This window comes from Aphidius gifuensis, linkage group LG1, assembly GCF_014905175.1.
Source record: "Aphidius gifuensis isolate YNYX2018 linkage group LG1, ASM1490517v1, whole genome shotgun sequence".
Lineage (NCBI taxonomy): Eukaryota > Metazoa > Arthropoda > Insecta > Hymenoptera > Braconidae > Aphidius > Aphidius gifuensis.
In genome coordinates, this window is record NC_057788.1 from 11795899 (window position 1) to 11820534 (window position 24636).

At 27.7% G+C, this 24636-nt stretch overlaps 1 protein-coding gene across 1 annotated transcript in view; it reads left to right on the forward strand.

Annotated features, from left to right (window-relative positions):
* Window positions 1-16827: 16827 nt before the first annotated feature.
* Window positions 16828-24636, forward strand: part of LOC122848721 (carbonic anhydrase-related protein 10) — a 65998-nt gene continuing 58189 nt past the window's right edge. The window contains exon 1 of the mRNA XM_044146985.1: window positions 16828-17705. Coding sequence (XP_044002920.1) covers window positions 17627-17705 — 79 coding nt within the window. The 5' untranslated portion in view covers window positions 16828-17626. The remainder of the gene's footprint in view (window positions 17706-24636) is intronic.

Genomic DNA, 24636 nt, shown 5'->3' on the forward strand with positions numbered 1-24636 from the left:
AAACAAACTTTGAAGATATTCTCAGAGTATAATCTTTATTTAATCTGATGATTACCCACAGAAAATTCGAGTTCCGAAAAAATTATTATGAAATGTATACAAATTCATGGGAGTTGCCCTCGTAAATAACTCAACTTATAAATCGTTGAAAAAATGAGTAATGGTCACCGATTCCACGCAAAAGGTACATTGCCCCAAAATTTTATTAGGCAAGTTTTTACCGCGTGTATTGCGTAGCACAGCATGGAAATTGGAAAATCAACTCAGTTTCAGCTCGTCCACATGCAAGTGCATTGACCCGAGTGGAAATTGACTTCAGGATAGCATCAAAACTTGATCAATTCTAGTAAAACTATCTTTAAAAAAAATTGATACTCTCTATGCCTTTGAGAGAGTTATGCAGTCAGATTTGTATGAGAGTGCGAGGCCTGACTTGGACGTCACATCCCGAGTGGAAATTTGGTCAAGCTAGCCTGATTTGACTTCAAGTCTTGATCAAGACTTGATCAATGTTCCCTTAACACGAGAAGCCTGATCAAAATTTGATCAAGATTTGATCAAGATGCTTGATTAAGGATAACTTGATCAAGATTGGATCAAGGAAACCTTAACTCATCCTTATTAAGACCAGCCTGATCAAGAATTGATCAGTCAAAATACATTTTGGTACTTGAATTTTCTCCAAGATCAAGATTTGATCAAGACTTGATTACAATTATTTCCACTCGGGGCAGTTGCATAGTAACTGTGGCAACATCGCTTGATTTTGACACTCAGTGGATCATTGGTTGTGTGTGTGTGTGTGTCAGTGATCACGTATTTTTGTGTGAATGTGCAGTCTTGTCATATTTACAATTTTGTTCGGTAATATTATTTTTATCATTATTTTTTCGAAAATTTATACAGAGTGAAAGCATTCAAACAAAATGATTCGATCCATCATGACTTAAACTAACTACTTGCAAAATTCCAAGTTATCGAGAGTTTTCGCCTTGACTGTATAGCTCTCTTATGTATAAAGGTTGCAGTAGATATTTCTTTTTGACAATATCTTGCCTGTGCTCTATTTCACCTAGTTTATGAATTAGTATTACACGTGGGAGGACCTTCGTGTGTATTTGTACTTATGCAAGAGTGTAAGAACGGATAAGGTATATGTATAACAACACACATGTTGGTACATTATATAGAATTAATACAGGATGTGGAAAGTGGAAGCAGACTTTGCGAAGATCGCGCGTTCGCTAGTTCACGAGTGTTCCCAACGGAAGAGAGACTAAACTAGGTTGTTGACGGGGGTTAGGAAAAGGCAAGGAAGATGGGATGAGAAATGCTGCGGTTACGAATGAGGCCTGACTATCAAGTAGTCGAGATAGATGCTTGCGGGCCAAAAAAAGCCTCTGTCAGTACTAACCAACACCGCAGTCAGTACACTGGAAAATATCACTCCTATCCGGAATGAATCTGAATAATATTTAATATTTCTCTGCTCTATAAATAAATAATGAAATAAATAAATAAATAAATAAATAAATGAATGAATGAATGAATAAACAGTTAGGATTTGTAATGAGCAAATATATAAAAGAGTATTTGACTAATTTAACTGTTTCAGCTTTATAATAAAAATGGAATAAATTGATTAGATAATGAACTAAATGTGTTATTTATGTTATCCAATAAAACAATAATCTTTAAAATAAATTTTCAATTAAAAAAAAAAGCTAAAAAAAACCAATAAAAATTAGTATTGAATTAAGATTAGATATAACTGAATACAACGGTATAATAAGTGAATCAGTTTTCAAAAAAGAAATACGTAGATGAAAAGAATATAAACGCAATACCGGTCGGTCTCTCTAGAAAAGTAGGAATGGACATATATATATATATACGTATTATATGAAAATTCGTTTTCATAAGTGATGGTAAAGCTAACTGCTTTGCACCCAATGCTTCAATTTTTTTTTTATTTTTTCTTTGGTACTTTTTCACTCTTCTTATCTATACTAGCGTATCCAGATGGCAACCTTAATAAGTCAAATTAAATTTTCGACTCTGCCAGTTGGTGAAGTAGGTTTTGAATATCAAGAAAATTCAGAGGTTTTGTATATTTTTTGTAACATTCATCCTCTGACTTTTTACTCTATTCATCTTTATCTAAAATACATGGTCTTTTTTTTTTTTTCTTTTCTAATCTAAATTTATATTTTATCAAACTTTTGTCATAGCTTATTATAACTTACTTGCATAAATGTTGATACAATTATTCTTGTCGATGTATACTATCTTTCATTTCACGAGTAATGTATAATATTAAAAAATATAAAAAATAATGTTAGATACAAATTGAAGAATACTGTGGATGAAAAAAATAAAAAAAAAATAAGTAAAATAAAATAAAAAGAATTGAGCCTCATGGAGCAGATGCATCTATACATGCAACTATATATAGATAAATTTTGAATTGAGTAAATTCGAAAAGGGCGGGTACTTCTTGCAACGTTGAGCGTAAAGTAAGAAAAAAAGCAAAAAAAAAAATTTTAAAATCGATTATTGAAAAAGCTTTACAGTGAATAGGAGAATGAATGTTCTTTGAGTTGGTCCTACTTGGCCTGATGGCAGGTACACCTTGACTACCGCACATGCTCTTATTTCATGTGAGCTAAGGTGTACACCTAGACATACATATGTGTATATATCCTCATATCTATATACACAATACAACTATACATATATATAGAGAATCACTGAATTTTCAATGCTGTTCACGTAGACGCTAAAACGCCCCATGATTCAATTCGCATCAGCCCAAATCTCTCATCCCTTCTGTGTCTAGTCTTCATCCCCTTTCACCCTCGAGACGACGTTTCACTGATGGTGCGTCAACTCGTTCATATTATATCGAATAACTATGTATAACTATATCTTTTTTTTTTTTTTCGTTTATATATTTTCACCTTTTATTTGACTTCATTCGAATCAAAACGCAGATAAAGTTTTTCTTTTTATTTTTTTCTACTTTTCTTTACTTTTTTAAATAACTTTGTGAAACGAGAAACGAAAGGAAAAAAGTTTTCCAATTTTTTCACACTCTTTCTCTCTTTCGATCTTGAATTCCATTACGATTTCTGATTAATTTTCTCATAATTATGAAATACTGTACAAGAAAAAAAAAAAAAAAAAATGGATCACAAATTTACGGTAAAAAAATATCAGTAAAAATAAAAATAATGATAAAAAAGTAATATACTTCACAAGTAAAATGTAATCAAGGTCATCCATCACCTTTTTGAATTTACAGATTGTACAAGGTATATATTTTTTGTTTTGACATACAGAAGTATCAAGTGTAGTCAACAATTTATACCCTTATCATTTTTATGATACCAGTTACAGATAAGATATATATGATACATAAAGATATGTTAAATATAAATATAGTTTTTTGAAGAGTTTTCCATTTTGTAATCAATGGTATCATGTATATATGAAATTTTTATTTAGTGGTCATTTGAGAAAAATATATAGAGAAAAACAATGTTAACCCTGGTAGAAATGATCTCTGGAATTAACATCTGATCATTTCCACCAGGGCCTGATCGTGGGCAGTGGGATTTCACGTGTGTTGCAAGCTCGTGTTAGGAGAAAAAATGTACTTGACAATGCAACTGTGTAAAATGTAGTTTTGTGTTAAATTCTCAATTTAACACGATTGGAAAGTGTTGAACTAACATCTCAGTGTAGCAAGTGTAACTCAAAAATTTGTACACCAACAGCTTTTTTTATTAATTTTAAACTGTGTTATACAATGCTTTAGTTTGTAAGTCAAACTATAAAAAGCTGAACGGTTTAAATTAAAATTATGGCAAACGAAAAAAAAAATTTAACGCTAGAACAGCAGAACAGTGTCTCAGTTTTAACTGAACTAAGTAACCTGAATAATATTAAGACAGTGCCGAAAATTGTTTGCATATAATTACAAAAATAATAAATTTAAAAAAATTTAGTTTCTTAATAATTTTGTCGTCTCAGCACTCAACAACTCTTATCAGCGCTTGCTTGGTTTTTTTTTCGGTCAGACTGAAAAAATAATTATAATTAAACTAATTAATTATAATTGATATTAATAATTATAATTATAATTGATATTGATAATTATATTGATTGATCACAAGTTGACGTATTTATTGTAAGTATTAAGTAAAATTGTATGCTATCTATGGTAATTTAATTTTTTTTAATATCATTTTTTGAAATAGTATATAAAATGGATTTTCAAGGCTGACTAAAACTCGAGATGTTCTACTTACACCAAATGAAATTACAAGTAATAAAATATAAATAATTTAAATTCAATTGAATATGAGAGGAAGATGTAGTTAAGTAGATTTATATCTATTATTATTTTATAAAAATAAAAAACTTTTTTTACACTTGTTCTTGTTTTTACACGACTTTTACTGATCAGTATTTGATGTTGTTGTGTTTATTGTATTTTCATCATTTTCAATAACAATATTATTATCTTGTGATGATTTATCACTTAAATAATTTGTATCAATTGTATCAACAATTGTATTTGTTTCAACAATATAATTAATAATTAATAATGGATCTTCAGCACATGATACTGTTGTGATGTGCCATTAACAGGTATACCAGCTTCAAGTTGTGTTTAATTTATTAACTGATTGAGGTTTTTTTTTTTTCTTCGATTTTTATTAGAACGTTTGAAATTGTATTATTGCCAGAATTTTGTTCAGTTGTGTTTCCCATTTTATTTTTTCCACATAAAATTTATACGAATCTTTACCCATCACGAAACGATTACGAGAGTTTTGTAGACCAAGTACTTTACGTACATCAACTTTTTTTGAAAAAAAAGTTACTTCGAATTTTCAATTTTTTTAAAAGAAATGAACATCATCATGCTTTGCGTTATGTAACAATTAATAATTAGTCATTTTTTTTTAGAAAAATTGAAAATTGAAAAAGTTGGAAAAATGATGGAGAAAAGTTGGAGAAAGGGTGGAGAAATCGTTGAGAAAGGATGGAGAAAAGCCGGAATAAATTTTAGTTGGAGAAATAGATTGGAGAAATTTGTCCGCCATTTCTCTGACCGTAGGCCATTTTCGGAAAAAGATGGAATAAAGCTGAGAAAAGGCGGAGAAAGGTGGACAAAAGGTAGGGAAAAATTTCTACTAGGGAAAATACCAGGCATTCAACTATTCGAATGGGTTTGAAAAATTTATTGGATTATTACCAGAAATGGAGACAGATAATGATAATAAAAAATTTATTATGTAACAAATAATTAAAAATTATCAGTTATTATTTTTTGAAATTCATCTTTTAAAGATATTCTCTGGTACATGCTTGACTCTGTTTTTACTCATATCCGTTCTCAACATATTAAATACAAAATTAATTTTAATATATTTATCTTGTTTTGCAATATAATTTACAAGCCATTGATTTTCATGATTAAGTGATAACCATTTGAACATTGAATCTTCATATTATTTAAAAAGTAGAACAAAATTGTTTAACATTGGTTAAAATTAATAGATGATTTATTCAAAAAAAATATTCATCCACCAGATGTAGATATATTCCAAGATTATAATGATCTTGATTTTACAAAAAACCAACAGTAATTGGTGGAAATTTTCACCTTTTTTTTTGAATCTTTTGTAAAACTTAAGCATGCAAAAAAAAAGTAATAATTTCATATTGATATCAACATACAACTTCGGCCAAAATTAGAATTATTTATAATTAATAAATCAGATAATTATATATTGGCAACTAAATATCGTCTTGAAATGTTCAGAGTATCAATACCAATTTATACTAGTAGACGATATGTTAGATTGAATGATTTTGATAAATACATACGAACTAATCGTGCTGTTGATCAACAAGTCAATTTCATTCTAAATAGGACTTACAGTGGTAAAAAATGTAATACATCTAATGATGGAAGAAAAACCCTGTTTGCTGCTGGTCAATTTATAATGAATGGTTGTACAAAAGGATACACATCATCACCATTATCATTATTAAAAAAAAACTTGATAATCATCCGATGATTGTTGTTATAAATACTGATGAATTTAGAACAACAATGTTATGCAGTGTATGTAGTGGTATACTTATTACCAGTAAATCACCACATAGATATCAGTATTGTCCTAATTGTAAAATTACATTCAATCGCGATATCAATGGTGCTAAAAATCTACTGCAAAAAACAATTGTAAAGCTTGATCCTAAAAGAAAACATTTGATACGAAATATCAACATCACTGAAAAAATATCTACATCGAAAAAAAATCTAATATAGTTATAACAACATAGCATTAGGAATAGTTATTTGGACAAATCTTAGATTAATTCTTTTACCTTTTTTTCAAACAATATTCATTGGTGTAGTCATGGTGTAGTATCATGTAGTCAAGGTGTAGTCACGTTTAGTTATGTAGTATTTGTACTTTTTCCACTACAACTTTTGTGAAAATATTTTTCCAAATTTTTTCGCGATTACTTTGAATTTCTCCGTGATTACTCCGATTTTTTCCCATGTTGACCATGCGGAGAAATAAGGAGATAATTTTCTTCGCCGAAAAATACTAACGCGGAGGAATCTGAAAAGAAATATTCTTAAACTTAATAAAAAACTTAAAAAATATAGTTGAAATGTAGTAAGTAGTGTAGTCATCATATTTTGTTTTTGAGTCAGTGTGAAGTTGAGTTTTTTCCGTCTCCTGATGCAAAGAATTTGAGGATGCTACGTGTATAATAACAGTGTAAAAAACTGATCAGTCTTTCGAAATAAATATAGAAACGTATTATCATATGATTTACGTATTTTTTTATTTCTTTCAAGCCCTGACAGTCATTGATTAAAATGTCGCAGCTTTTACTTGAAAATATTATTATCACTCAAAACTTTGTTGAATAGCCCCCGACAGAGTATAAATTTTTTCAGTGTAAAATATATTTGAATACATGACCTAAATTTATAAACTCACTTTTATTATCAACAAGATTAAAAAAATAAGAAAAGCAGAGTAAAATTAATTAACAACATATTTTATTTCCAAATTTGAGTAATTTGAATGTTTTGAAGGATTTGGTTGTTAAAGAGTTGCTTGAATCAACTACACCTGAGGGAGTTTGAATTATTATATGGTCAGACTTATAAACAGCAAAATAGAAAATGAGAAAGAGAGATGTAAAATTTTGGGTTATATATACTGTCAGCTAATATGTTAGCACATAACGTCTGTTTCTCTAGCAAAGCCGCATTAATAATTCCATATCTAAAACTCAATTCTCAACCAGGCAAAGTAGCAAATGATGCTGGTCATGCTTTGTATCTGTAGATGAAAACCCTCTTGACTAACTCTTGCAACTTGGTCAGGTTTCTCTTGACGATTGTTTGTTGGACTCACTGAAACTTACAATTGCAAATATATAATATACCTAACTCTAACAATAAATGTAAATCCTAGTTGAAGAAATTTATTTATTATGTATTTATTTTTTTTATTCATTTATACATATTCATTAATTCATTATTTAATTTTGGGTATTCATTAATGAGGACAAAAATAATTGGCCAGGATTTCAAGTTGTTTCAATTTGTGTTTATACATAGTTGATAGTCACTGGAGACCATTGCCTCGTTGGACTGTCCTTTTGTACATATTTATATATATATATATGTATATTTTATCAGCATACACGTATTAGATATACATATATGCGTATATACCAGAGCATTTCCAAGTGGCCTATTATCTATCTACACTTCGTTTGAAGCCACGAATGCGGTTTTAAGCCATCAGAGACAACTCTACGACCAATTGATAGATTCTAAATGTGCTCACAATAACACAGCTTTTTAATTGATGAAAATAATAAAAAAAAAAACATTATATGTTTATTATTTCAATCATGAATTATTTAATTTTATTATTCTTAATTATATTGTAGTTATGTGATAAAATTTTCAATGACGATAATAACAACAATAACAATTAAAATGACTGTGAATAAATTATTTTAGTGTTGAACTCCTCTTGTGGACATTGATTCTATCTGTCTCTATCTATCAAGTAGTTCTCTTGCGCTAGTTCTCTTTCTCTCTCTCTCTCTTTCTCTTTAGCGACTGCATAATTGGATTTCCTTTATAATAAATTCCCTCTTCTACCTCTATTATAAAATATATAATACCTATTATGCTATTGGACACATGCGTGTGCATTGCCAAAGGATATGAAACATCCGGTGTTTCGAGAAAACAAAAAAAAATTAATTCCTACATATACACACACTGCCAAAAAAAAAAAAAAAAAAAAAAAAAATTGAAATTTCCATTAGTACATTGAAATTCAATTGTCGTTAATTTAATTGGTATAGTACCGAGTGAGTTTTGGCAAGTTAAAGTTGAAAGAAAACAGGGATAAAAGTTGGGGAACCAGCTTGAAAGCACAAAGTATATCTTGAGTGACGCATACATATGTACTAGTGTGTATATATGTATACGTAGGTGGTATTAGTCGTAATGTAGTAGTGGTATACAAGTGCAGTCCGACGGCTAAGTGAAAAGTTTGGACACTGTATAGATACCTTCCACCTTGTTGCTCCAGTATCCGGCTATAGGTGTTACCTGACACTTCATATTGTTGAGTTGGAGATGCTCTTATTCTTTACTTTATCATTTTTTTTTATTTTTAACCGCAAATTCATGCACACTATATGTATATGTATTCATAACATTGTTACGAAAACTATGTCATTGCTTTTTCAACAAAAGGGCCTGAGCATCAAGAAAAAAAAATATATAAATGATGTGCCGGGTAGAAATAATTCCTCAAATACGCATTGGATATACTGACTATCAGATAACACATATATGTAGATGCTTATACGTCTTACCTTCGTAAGCTTCCTGGATTTTTTACCAAGGTCTGCCAAACATTAATGTGAGAAAGGCCTAATTCCACGGATTTAAGACTTTTTGATCTTTAGTAATTTTCAGGTACAGTAATATTTGCTGTGGTAATCTCTCTGTCTGCAGAGAAATTTTTTCTTTTATCTCAAGGTTATCTTAAATTTAAACTTTTTTGAATAAATAACGAATATAAGATAGAAATAAAAACCACTAGTTTTTTAATATTAAATGGAAAATACAATATTTATATCCGTGTTAAATAAGTCACCGAATAATTTCATCTTCTAGTTGACTCAAAATTTATAATTTTAAGCTCGATGTCAATGATTAAACACAAGGAATAATTGATTATCCATAATCAGCTTTTTTATTATTAAAAAATGATAAATATTATATTATATAGTAATTTTCAACATGCTGAAGTTAATGGAGAAATTAAAAAAAAATTTGTTTGAAAAAATGATGATATACTAATAGAAATTATATTATATATGGATGTGTATATAAAATGACAGTTGTTTATAGTTTTCAAGTAGAGTATTCAATCTACATATTATTCATTAGCTCACTAGACGAAGTTTGGTAACAATACACAGCACTTTAGCGTGATATAATATAAATCAAGATACAAAGTTGAGAAAGGCAATTTGGAATGTCAATATATCCTTTGATATTCTTGATAACAAAAACAGCATTAACGTAAGTTCTTCGATGAAAAAATAACAACTATTTATAGTAATTACATATTAACAATTCCGTCTAATTTTCAAATTGTAAAAAAAATTTGAAAACTGTAAAAAATTAATATATATATTCTATTATATTCTTTATTTATAAAATGCAATTTTATTCATAAACTGTAAATTCTTGTGTACAATTCCTGGTCTGCTGTAAAAAATTATTTTCTGATCAACATCAATAGTTAATATAAATTTCAATTTGCATCAATAAGCTGAACATTTTTCCACTCGGGTATATTTCGTTATTATGCTTATTTTTTTATTTACTTTAATGAATTATATTTCAATAATTTCTATCAAAATATAATTAGTTAATTATATTAAAAACTATAATTTGATTTTTATTCTATAAATCAAGTTATTTATATAAATATATCAACACGAAAATCTACTATGTTAAAAAAACTATTCATTACAAAAACGTAACTTGTCTTCCTAAATTTAATGAAATTCACTAGCTAAAAAAAAAAAAGCTGGAACTAAGAAAAATAAAATATATGTAAATTTGAGTATTATTTTTAATGATGGTTATTCAAGCGTTGAATAATCTTGATTCTCTCATGATTATTATTTTATTATTGCATTTCTGGTTGAATATATACGTGTAGAAGTTAAATCGAGAGAAATAGAAAGGGAAAAAGATAGCTGTGGGAATTATGCATTTGCAATTTCGATTAAGCGGATGTTTTATACGGGTAACATATCCTCAAGCGGGATTCCAATAAAGCAGAAAGGCACAGAGGTCAAGTATATGTTATATATATATATTAGTGAACACAAACACTAATACATATTTCTTGCACATATTAATGTGTGCGTCGAATAACAAAATATGTTATTGATGTCACCCACCTTGTAATTTGATAAGTCTATTGAGTCATTACGAGGAGAACTTCACGATAATCGCCCCGAGTGGAAAAATGTTTGGATTCCCCTATTTGACGTATGATCCCGATCCGAAATGGATCAGGTTGCCCTATCTCAGGAATCCTGATTTAATTCTGATCCAAATTAGATCAAGATACCTTAACTTATCCTAAATAGGGTTGCCTGATCCGAAGTAGATTTGAAATCAGGTTCCCTGATCCAAACCGGATCTGAACTTGACTTGAATATCCACACGGAAATGTTAAAAGCTCAATATTTGTTCAAGGCTGAAACGTGGATAACAAATATTTAAAATTCAATGTTAAAACTACTATCTTTATGATCCCTTGACAGTCATTTGACGATGTAGATCAAAACCAATGTCTCTCAAGAAAATGCCATTTGCATTTCACCAAATTACAATGATGAAAATTATGCTTAACGCGTAGTCTCCTCATTCATTAAATTATTTGAAACAACATTATTAAATACAGAAGAGACCTGTCCATACAATAATGATGCAAACATAGGGTCAAATCATTACACAACAATATTTATAATTACACGCTATTTATTTACACTTTTTGTTTATTCAATTACTTTTAATTCAATCAGTTTGCCATCATTGATATGGTATAGATGATCAAATTGGTAAGCATCAACATAAGACAAACTCGACTTGCTGTGCCTAAGTTACAACCGTGAAACTACACACAAAGGCTGTATTCCAATGTGCTAGTTTTTTTACTCCAAAATAGTTTTTTAATTTGCTGTTCGATAATAAGTAGAAAACTACAACCATAAATGTGCTTATGGGTCATGTCCTCAACGTGAAATGATTGATATAAAATCCGTTAGCTTCCTGGATTGACTAAGTCCAAGAAATTAGGATAATGATTTATTACCCCAATTGAATACCTATCATGAGGCTATTTCCAGTCTCACATTTAATAATTGCAACTGCCGGCTTACCGGGTGTTGTTTTTTTCTATTTATATATTTTTCTCAAGCCCAGTAATTCTTATCTATTTTCTTATTCATCTACAATATTAATTGTTGGTTGTTAAGGATAGGGTGTAACGGGAATCTGTTACAATCTATTGCCTATATATATATATGCCTTAAACATATGTACACATATATCATAAATCTTTGTATTTGCATTATACTAAAGTCCAGAGGTAAACCTTCCATTTAATGCTTAACACTACATGTGTTGCCAGAACACCTTTCATGTAGAAGAAAATAAACTGTCGAAAATATGTGATAAAAATTTTTCTATTTTTCTTCATGTATATGATCCATTTACGTCGAGTTCAAGTCATACAATTTTATTTTTTTTTCTATAAATATATGGATGTTATAAATTTTTGAGATTTTTTTTTTCTTTAAACAAGTTGACCTAATTGACTTCAGCTATAGAATACTTAACTGAAATTTATAGTATTTAGTTGAAACTATACGTATGACCTTGATTTCTAGAAAAAAAAAATTTTAATTGAATCTAAAATGTTTGTGAACATTTTCTAAAATTTTGGCAAAGAAATAATTTATTCATATGAAAACAAAAAGACTTGATTTCATATTAAACTTCATTTAAGAATTACCATTATTGATTCCCAAGATATTTTTGAAGATAAAAAATGATTTACAACTTAACGAATAATAACATTTTCCTAGTTATAGTATAAATTACGAGAAATATCATGTAATAATCTTGAACTTTTTGCTAATTTTCTTGGGGTAAGTTAATTTTTAATTAATTAGTTATTGAAGTTTATTACTTTTTGGGAGATCATGTATATTAGATCGTATGGAGAGCCTAATTCGTTTTTCAAAAATTTGATTAGCCATTTCACGACGAAATTTTACAGCTTTTCTAAAAAAAAAGTAAAAATTTTGATATAAATATTGATATGGTTCAGAGAGTTTAAAAACCCTATGAAAGTTTAAAAACACTAATATTTTCACAAATCTGACAGTTTAGGAGCACACCTATATTAACTCACATGAACAACGTGAAAACATAGCTTTTTGATAAAGTTTAATGTAATATTATTTGAATAAACGTAGACTTATTTTTTTAGAAATTATTATTTTTAAATTAATTTGAAAATATGTTATTATTATTATTTCCTTTCTTTTACAATACAATATTATAAAAAAATAAAGAAATATATTATTAATTTCCATACCGAGGAACCTCTTAAATTGTCTCAAACAATGCAACAATGCAGCAATTTTAATAGTATTTATTATTGTAAAAAATATTAAATGAATAGAAAATAGATGAAAATTCATATAGTTATCATATAAAATTTTTTTTATCATCTTCATAAGAATTAAAATTTGGCTTATTTGGGGTTTCAAAAATATATTTCTTCAGGCTAGATCGGATTTCTGTGTAGATACGATAAAATTTTAACCGGGATAAAAATTTTAAGTACGGAAAAAGTCTTGAGGCCTAAAAAAGTATGGAAAAAGTATTGAGAGTATGGAAAAAGGCCTGAAAGCGTACGAATTTAAAGAAAAAAGTATTATTTTCATTGAAGCTTTTAATTTCGATCTGGAAAAAGTCCTGATATTCAGGACAGGGTATTTTTTTTGTCAAGGCCTTTAACTTTAGTCTGGAAAAAGTATTTGAATTTAAGACTTTTGTCTGGATACGTAGTGAACATTGAAAAGTACCGAAAAAGTCTTGAAATTCCGTACCTTTTCCAAGTAATATCCAAAAGTCTTATTTTTCCATACTTTTTCAGGACCTTCAAACCATACATATCTTATCGTATGGTCATATTGACAATACTGTAAAAAAAAATTCCGTTTTCATTGTATTTCTCTGAATTTTATATATTTTTGGTTTAGTACAGAAATGCCTAAATATTTTATATTCATTACTTATTTCCTCTTGCCATGTGCACTTCAGGATCTGGATTTTTTTGAATTTGACAGTGAATGAAATATGACACAACAAATGTAACGTTCAAAATCGGTCAGTGCTTTTGTTTTAGGATCCAATCTTCTAGAGCTACAACGACTTGATATACAAAGTGATAACAATATTTGATTTGAATTATTTTTTTCACCTATTCTTGTCTCTCAAGCAGTCTGCCTTATCTCGTGTTGTTTCTCGATTAAATTTAAAAAACAGCGTTTCGCGTTACCAGTTTCTTGTCTCGTCTCATTTTTCTCGTGTCTTGCGGCATCACTATCAGAGTGACTATTTTTTTCTTCATAAAAAAAATCAAAGCTTTGCTTTTTCACTCTATTATAGAGCCTCTGTTAAAAATTCAGAATCACTAAAATCAATGACTGTCTAAGCTTAGAGAAAAAAAATAATAAATAACAGCCCAACTTTTTCTGCAGAATTTGTATTGTTGAATTATGGATTAATCATATTTATTTGTATGTTAAAAAAAAAAAAAAACTATTTTTCGATTATCTTATATACATGTATATCTGTATATATATCCCCCTGGAATTTTCTCATATACATATATTTATTTACAATAACATTATATTTTCAATGTACATATATCACTCTTGTCTCTCTCAAATCATCAAAATGGTTTGAATGAACAACTACCCTATCGTAACATACAAATAATAGTGAAACAACAGTTTGTGTGTACATGTATATTGGCTGAATATATATTTATATAGTAATACCATCGTTTACCTCTGCATATTCATTTGATTATGTGTTGTCCAAATCTCCATATTCTTCCACCATCCCTTGACCATATTCACACATGAAATATACAATATGGATGAAATTTGACCATTCGATTATTGCCTTTACAATATATATATATATGTATTATATTTTTATTTTTCATTTCATTTTGTTTATTTATTTTTATTTTTTTATTCTTTTTTTTTTTTTTTTTTTTTTCACGGAGATAAGGTGAAATAGAATTGAAGAAAAAACTAAAAGCATTATTTGTAAAAAGGTGTGGTTACGTATCGACTATATTTATAACATTCATGCAAGCTATACACTCATATATATGTATGCACGTGGATTGTGTTCGGACGATCAAAGTTCCTTCTCTTGGAAATTCTTTTGTAAGAAATTCTAGTTTACAGAGAAAGTGGAATGAAATAAAGAGTGAAGTGTTATCAGGGTGCTGAAGCCGCTATCTTTAGATTTCAAAATGAGTTTTATTTATATTATATAAAAGGGTGGTTTGTTTATGTACTGAAGGTTGGTTTGCCAATTTTACCTTTGTATTAGGCCCATACTTTAACATTGTCTTTTGTCTTTTGATGCAAAAAGAAATTACTAGTAGAAAAGAAGAAAAACAACAGTTGTCTTGAGAAGCCTGCAAGGCTAAGGTATATTAAATCGGACGGAATATTACATATACAGTTATTAATTTTTTGTATTTTGTATATCTGTCAGTAATAATTGATTGAAAAAGAAAAAAAAACATATGTTTTTAAAAAATTTATTATTTTAAAATTTTACGAATCATTGTTTCTAATTCAAATGCAGTAGATAGTTTTTTTAAAATTATTGATTTTTTTTTTAGGTTTCTTAATATGAGTGACACACTATAAAATTTACCAAGATTTTATTGAGGGGTTGGATACTGATACGTCGATGAACCACTCCTATTTAAAATCACTTTAATCAATTAAATTTAATATAATTACTAAATCAAATAGATTATAGTTATTCAATTTTTTATGATAATTTGAATGATTCCAAATGACTAATTTATAATATTATATATGGAAAACATTTTTTTACATTCATCAAAAAAAGCTAGTTAATTATTTGAAATAATTTATCTAAATTATTATTTTTATTGTTATTATTTAATTAATAATATATTATTTATAAATTTTTCTCCAAATGACAATTAACTTTGTTCACAAAGAACTTGCTTGAACCAATAATAAAACAATTTGAGCAAGGATTTAACAGAAATGGAATAGTGGTTATATATCAAAGAAATTTAATTATCAAGAGCTTTATAATTTTATTCAGAAATGAGAATAATTAATAATTTTGTGTACATGATTTTAAATTACAAAATAATTTGAAATATTCTTCGACCAAAAATTTGCGTGATTAAAAATAATTTTTGTGTCTCCTAAAAATTATTAATAATTTCTATCAATTATTTGTGAATTTATATGTATGATGTACAAATTCATTGAAAGTATACATTGCAAAGTATATTAATTTGATTTTTTTCATTTTCAATTATACTGTTCATACATGTATATTCTGAAATAATACAATTTTTACGTCTGACTAAAGCTTGATATGTTCTACTTACGCCACTTGAAAATACAGATATAATAATATTAAAATCACTTGTTTTGTTTTTTAAAACCTCATAATATTTATATAGTAAATAAATGTCAATAGAAATTATTTTCAGATTTTATTATCATTTGACCTATTGATAAACAAATTTATCTAAATTTTGAACAATAAATTGTATTACAATTTTGTGATCATAATATCCATTTTTTTTTTGTTTTTTTTTTATGAATTACTTTGAGCAATATCTAATTTTCAAATATAATTTTTATGAATAATTTTCGTTTTTCAGCTATCCATTAAAATTCCACATGCGTAAATCTCAAATTCTTTGATATCGTTATTTCTAATCATTGATTTTGCAATAATACAATGTATTTCGTGATGTAGAAATAAATAGTATATAATTAATTAAAATGGGGTTCTTCTAGTGGTTTGAACATCCGATTGCAAGTTCTACACATGTATAGATGTACTCGCATGAAGAGTAAAGTAGTAAAGGGCATGCTTTGGTCAGACCAAGAACGGCAATTGAGGTTCACCTGATGCACAAACCAAAAGATGCTGTCTTGTGGTGTGCAGTTGAATTCAACAAACGTTGCTGAAATCATGGTAACGAAATGCCAGAGCGTGTTATACTAATTTGGCGAAGCGTGCGAGCTAACGAGCCCTTTGAGGTCATAACTTTTACAACAACCTGGGGGCCATTGGCGCCAACTCTTATGTGCTCAAGTCATTTTTGTCCTTTTGTATGTATATATATATATATATATATTATGTAGTCGAATATTTATCTTTCTCTAAAACTATTTTAGTCTCTTTTTTATCCTTCAATGACGTTGCTTTTGTTCTCTCTTTTACACCCATTTTTGCTTGGTGAAAATTTGTCTAGCGCATGTGCTGATAGGTGGTACTTTAGAATATTTACATGGTGGGGATATAAAACGTGGTCCTGCTTGTGAGACATTGAAGGCTTTCAGTGCGCGCCACAACCTCGTCGTATCAGCATTCATTTTATTCTTCATTTTGAAATAAATATTGAATGATTCGTGGGTGGTTAATATATATATTTTTATTTTTGTTATAATTTATTTACAAGTTTTTTCATTATCTCATTGTTGTTGATGTTTTTATCTTTTTCTATAATTTAAGTTATTGTTTTTATTTTTGTTATTATTATTTTTAATGATCAGTAATTGTTATACGACTTACTAATAAATTTTTTTTTAACTTGTGCAAAACTATGGAAAACTATAAAATGAATATATCAAGTAAATATTGATGATGGAAGTAAAGTTTGAAAGTCAAGTCGTCAAAGATAGGACATGTGAAAAAAGTTATTAAAAAAAAAACAAAAAAAAAAAAACACGACGAATATTTACGTCGTTGATATATACATGAAATATCAAGAGATAAAAAAAAAAACTGAAAGTTGAGTGATTCCCTTGAAGATTTGCTGACGACGAAAGAGGAAGTAAAAAAAGTCATTTTTAATCCAGCTTATCCAAATAAGCGGATTAAATCAAAGCAAAAGCAAGTTGATATATTAATGAAAGGAGTAGACTTTTGATTTGTCACAAAATAATAACTATAATAACGGAGTGATGAAATAATCAAAGTAACAAAATTTACTTTGAATCAATAAATAATCCTAATTGAATAATTTGTGGTATATGTGATTATAGGATTATTCATTGAGCTAATTTTTGAAAAGTTAAATGTTACATTCATGAGTACTTTACGAGTGACAAAATTACATGGTATAAACTACCAAGGATGATTGAAAATATTTTACATAAAACAATGTTCATTCGTATTTTAATATGTCTTCTCGGTATTATTGTACTTATCAATGGTAAGTTTATATTCATTTATTATTCATTTTTATATTTAAAATTATATTTTATATTGAATCATTAGCTTATGCGTATTTTCTCTATATAATCATATCATTTTAAACGATGACTATGAATTGAATGTCAATCAGCGTGATTGAAGCCTTCAACAATCACGGTTGAATAATAATTTTATTCTATACATGACTAATAGTTCAATCACTCCCTTAAACAACTCATCACTATATTGATTAATAATATATAATATATAAAAAATTATCATGTTTCTATATACGTAACTGTGATGTCATGATTTCATGACTTTTCTATTAAAGTATTTTTGAAAAATAAAAAAATATTGTAAAATAATAACCTTGTATTATACAATTTTTGATGTATATACAGATACATGTATATGATTCGTATGCATCTAGTGATGAGTAAATTTTACATGTTCAATGAAGTGAAAATCTCCACCGAGAAAAAACGACAATGTGCGGTTGTTATCATGGTTATAATAAAGTATCAAATGTTATTTTCCAAAAAAATCAAATAAATGCACAAAATTTGCACTTTGTTATTTTATACGAGTGTGTAATAATTATAATAATATTTATTTATTTATTTTTTTATATTTTTTTTTCAATATAACCTCGACAGAGTAACGAGAATTTTGTAAAATTGTATTGAATGAACAATTGCGAGATGATGGGTAAAGAAATAAATGAAGAAAATAAGGCAGAGATTCTTTTGTTCAAGTGGTGTATAGAGATGAGAAAGAGAAAAGGTGTTGCAAGCTAGATCATAATCTTGTGGATGTAACAGTATAGTATCAGCCAGAGTTGGACGCTTGGTTATCACCACACGGGTTAGGATATGGTAGATAATAAGGAGTAAGGACAAGAACGTTGGAAAGTACGTGACCGGAATTGGGCTCGATGCAAGCTCGAATTACTTTGACAAAGTTGCCATCTAGCCCCCTTCCAACCCCCCTATCTCTCTTTACCGTGCAATTCTCTTTATTGTGAGCCCACTCCTTTTCTCGACAATGTTGTCTCTATTGTCGAGAAGAAGCTTTTAACCACTAGCATATATCCTGGGCCAAACTATTGTGAAACTTATATACATTCAAAATAAATAGCTATAAATATATTTGATATATCATTCGTCGACGCGGACAAACGAATAAAAAAAATAAAATAAAAAAACATCAAGCGTAAAGAAATTTTGACAGATGGAAAATTTTGAAACTATCTTGCATGAATACTAAGTTTTTCTATATGTATTTGTGTTATACATTGTCGACGAACCAGCTTTTTTCATGCTTTTTTTACATGTATATATATAAATATACGATGAATTTACAGAAAAGTAAAAGAAAAAAAATAAAAATAAATAAATATAGATATATACAGGGAAAAGATACGTAGTTGAACTTACAGAAAACACATATATACATATATTTATTGCCTTATCAATATAAAGGCGTAACCACTGAGAATATCAAAATTAGATTGATAAGAATATCCGTATTTTCAATTTAATTCTACTGTGGCTTTATTTATCGTGAAAAAACAAATTTGGAATTTTTTTTATTTTATAATTTGGTTTGAATAAATAATCACTATATAACAAATGTGTAGGTGGGTGATCAACCTTTTTTTTATGATTGTATGTTAAACTAGGAAAAATATATTTAAATTATTTAAAAAATAAATATTAACATTATACTGAATATATATATTATATAAACTGTACATTGTATACATTGTTTGTCTATAAATTATATTTGAAATATATTTTTGAAGGTTTTGAATTTTTATATACATGGTTATTAATATCCACTTGGATGAAGAAAGTTAAATACACATTACAAATATTTTAATGGAGTAAATAATATTCGGTAATTATTCAAAAAACAATTATAATATAACTTAAAATTAGGCGTATTAGTCACTGATTTTAATGTCTCTAAAAACAATGCTAAAATGTAGATGTCATTTGACAAAAAAAAATCAGGTGACTTTATTGTCATTAGTCATGATTGTCTTTTTCGTAAATTATTTAAAAGAGTCAAATATCAAAAAACAATTATTATTGCATTATTTATCTATTTATATATGTCTACTTATTTATTTTTTTTAAACGGGGTATTGTTTTTTCAAACTTTTCACTAAGTGAGAGAGTTGATAAGAGAGATGAATCACTTTGAAAAACTGAGTTAATATATTTAAACAATGAATATATTCATTGGATAAAATATTATCATTCAAATGGAAATTGCTTTTTTTATTTATACAATAATATATACATATATATATATTTTTTTACTCTTATTTTATTATTTTTTTTTTTACTATGGTTGAAATGAAAGTGAGAAAAAGACAAGGGTGACAATAACAAGTTTCATGGCGTGGTTACGCCACAAGTATAATACCGTTAAAAATGTCCGCTCTATACGGTGGATGAAATGAGCTGGCAGTAAAACTCCACCGATGCATATAAGTTTCCATTTGTTTCAATTTACGTTGCGTATACGCTCCAATAGTTTTTTGACCCCAAACCCGTGTTATACATGTTTATACTCCATGTGAATAAACATGTATATAAAAGAAAATAATTTGTCACGTTCACGTTTTGTTTGTGTTGTAATTTTATCACAAAAATAAAAAAATAACCCAAACTATAGTTTAATTTAATTTTCCCTAAAGTTTCGAGTATTATTTCATTTTTTGTTTTTTATCATTTAATGGAAAAATAAAATGTAACAAAACAAATATAATTTCTTGAGTACATTTAGTGCGTAATGATATATGAGTAATTTTTTTTTCGTGTATAATGCGGTGTTGTATAAAAGAACTTTGATAATCCTCCAAAGCTCACCAACTTGTCCAACCGTTTTTGCATTGTACTGTTGTGAGAAACTTCACGGACAGAGAAATATATATATACATAAAGAGTTAGAGTGTTTAGAGTTGACTAAATTTCAACACTAAGCACATACGATTGGGTGCAAACTAGAGTACAAAATGGCTGGCAACAAGCAACTATGGAAACTAAACCAAAAGCCAGAGTAAATCTCTAAGCAATAAGAGAACAAGCAAAAGTCAGGAAGAGAGACCAAAAGAGAATGAAAAAGGGAAGAAATATATACTGAGGTGATACCACATACAGATGCATGGAAAATGGAAAGGGCTAGTGGATAAAGGTCGGTCACATTTATCTATTCAGTTGGCATAAACTAATAACAACAGTAATAACAATGATAATAATACTATATAGTTAAAGTCATCAAGCTATGCATATGAACTCTGCCATTCTCAAGCCAGTTTGTTTGTGTATCATGTCTTTTACCTGTCTCTATTTTAGTTACAATACCTATATGATTATATGAGACTTTTTTGACAAAAATTAATGTGATGTTTATTGGGCGTTTATAATATTATATTTCTGATTTTTCACTGGGTTTTCTAGTAAAAATAATTTTGATTCATTTTTTTTAAATGTGACATTGCATTTAATACGGGTCACACAGTGAAAATAAATGTGTTTGTTATTTTTTTTTCTAATAATATTCATCATTTTCACTGGGTTTTTCTACGAATTTCTTAAATTGACAAAAAAAAAAATATTTTATAATTTTTTTTTTTTTTTAATTATGGAAAAACTGTTATGAATGTTTTTTTTTTTCAAATATTTTGTCATATGCACTATGAAATTTTATCGTATAATATTATATTTTCAAGTAATTATTTGATATATAATTAATATATATCAATATTAATAATTAATTATAATACCCAGGTAGGAATCGACGATTGGGACAAGTTTGTGTCAAGCTTGGTAAGAGCCTAGAATGATAACCATGTATTTGCTTGTGTCAAGCTTCGAATCCAAGCTTAGCTCAAACTTGTGTCCCGGGCTTGACACAAGCTTTGAATCCAAGCTTGACACAGTCTTGCAAAAAAAAAAATATAAAAAATTATAAATAAACTTACTTTATTATTATTGACATTATTATTTTTTTCGCGATACAATTTGAATTAACGATAATAATTTGAGAGAAAATAAACGGCGTACTGGGGGAATCCGATCCTAGGTCTCTCACGTGGAATTCCAATGCTCTATCACGTCAACCACCGGGGTATTCATAAGAGAGTCAGTAAAAATTTTTGATACGAATGAATCTACTGGAGACTTAATACACAGTCCTTGTAAAAGCCTGGCACGATAGTCAAAACCTAATAACTGCTATTTAAAATTTCTATTTACAATTTATAGATCTAATTAATAGATTGAGGTCAGTCTCGTGTGGGCGATTTGGCTGGTGGAAAAAAAAAGAACAAGGCTTGAATACAATGGATTTACAGAGAATGTCATCAAACCTTGTGACCATAATCAAATTTGGCTTTAGTTTTCACGAAAAACGATTTCTAGATAACGTCATTCCATAGATATGCGGAAAAAACATTTTGAAACATAACATTGCGGCGATATAGAAAATTTCGAAAATGGGTCACAAGAAGGAAAATATTTACACCGGAATCTGATTTTTTGTTTTCTTATTCCTTTTCTCGACAATTTTACAGCAATAACAGCTTTTGATTTTATAAGCTTCATTTGCAGCAGAACGTTTTTCTTTATTTTTTCACTTTTGTTTTAGTTTGGCGTTTGATTGCTTGACAGGATTTTATTTACCAACATATTCTCCATAAAAAAAGATGTAATCAATGGTACTTGGTTTCTCAAAGTCGATGGTTTTTTATAAATGGGTGGTTTATTTATTGACTTTGAACGATATTTCGTTACTCTTTTATAATCAGCCAGATCATTCTTGTTATTTGTTTTGTTTTTATCTATAATATATAGACAAATAACAAGAATGATCTGGCTGATTACAAAAGATATATATATATAAATATTAAATATGTATATTGATATTAACATCACTCGGAAACCCGGAAGCGGCGCAGTAGACAAAAAATATAGTGATAAAATAAACTTAAAAGTAACTAGAGGTTACTGTAGATATTGTAAACAACAAAAACAGCCATATTGCATATGCCACTTGCTTTTGTTACTTATTACGGTTGTGAAAAGTATTTTTAAAATTATTATTAATAATTAAACAATAATAATTTATTGATTTGTGCCTATAAAAATACGTGAACAAAAAATCATGTCTACCACAACAAAATATCAAAAATTTTCTATGATCACCATCTTGAACTTCCGGGTTTCCGAGTGATTTTCGGAACGTCCCCTTGATTCAGTACACCTTTTTGTCATGAATTGACGTTTGTTTCATGTTCAAAAAAAAGTATCATGTGATGAGTTTCAATGATAGGTTTAAACAATTAGATCGTTGTTTTTTTTTTTTATAGAAAATCTCTAAAATATCTATATGTCACCAAAAATCATCCATAAGCTGCAACCAAGACCAAATGGACGTGCATAGTACATATATTCATCAACTAAAGTTTTTCGTCATTTTTAAATTCCAGTTTTCTTTTTATTTTACGTTACAATAATTATTGTAAACACAAACAAACCATGTCAGCTGAGGATGAATGTATGAATTGAATTGAATTTTTTTTTTTTAATAACGACATAATGATCCGATATGTTAATGAAATTCATTTTACCCGTTTCAGCCTTTATTGATCCTTGTGAAAGAATACTCACATGACCATCTTTTTTTTATACCCGTTGACGTTGTACAGTTTCATTTACCAAAATGGATTTAAAAATTTACTCAAAATTTGAAGAATATAAAATTAAAACATAAATTATTTTTAAAGAAAAATGATTACATAAATTTATTGGTACACGACATTTATTCACATATTTTCCTCATACTTTTTCTGATAAATGTACGATATGTAGTACATGAACAGTATTTATTGAATACACATACGTAGAACATACACATGTATGCTGTCTCATGTACATTACTTTAATTTATTTATTTCTTGGTCAATCGCTGAGTTTTGCTGCCATGAGTCCTGCTTGTTCTATCCGATGATACCTTAGATTTTTGACTGAGAGTAGGAAGTTACATGTGATATGTTGTATTAGTGATCGAAAAAAAAATTATTTGGTGTCTGGATTTTTTTCCTAAATACTGATACCACGACACGACTCAAAAGTTTTTTTTTGTCGATACTTTCTGAAACCAAGTACGGTTTCAATATCATCTTGTCTAGGCCCACTTACACTTTTTTCATGTTTATTTCATTTGTTTTATAGTTTAGAAACAACTCAGAATAATCATAATTCATAAAAAATTTTTGAAAAAAAAAAAATTAAAAATGAATTATTTCAATCATACACAATAAAAAAAAAAATGTAAAATTTAACATTTTTTGGATGTCAAAATCGAAAAATCATCCAAAAAAATGTTAAAAATTTGAAATTTGAAAAAAACGTAAATTGTCTTGAAGAAGATATGCATATAAATATGATTTTGTTTTGAATTATTTATTTCAATCTTTTCTTAATTATAAAATTACAAACAATCACACAAACTATTAATAATAATATTAATATTCACAAAATAAATTTATTTGTAATAAAATGGATAAATATAATATAAAAAAAAAATTAGTTATCCAAAATATAAACAATTACCGATTTTTATTTTAAACATTTTTTCTGCAAAAAAGAGTTTGAAGCGCATGCGTAAAACTTTCTTTGCTGTGGTTATAATTTGCTTGATCGATAAAATAGTTATTTAAATTATCAATTTATTGAAAAGAAAAAAAAAAAAAACTACCATGGACAAATTTTTATAAATAAAAGTAATAAGAAAATGGTTCTAAAAAAAATTTGTTTAGTTAAAAAAAAAGTAAATTGAACGATTTATTTTTTTTATATTTGTATTGATTTCTTTTTTGAATGAATCTAATAAAATCATTAATTACAAGTGATATAACCTCAAATTTTTTTCAT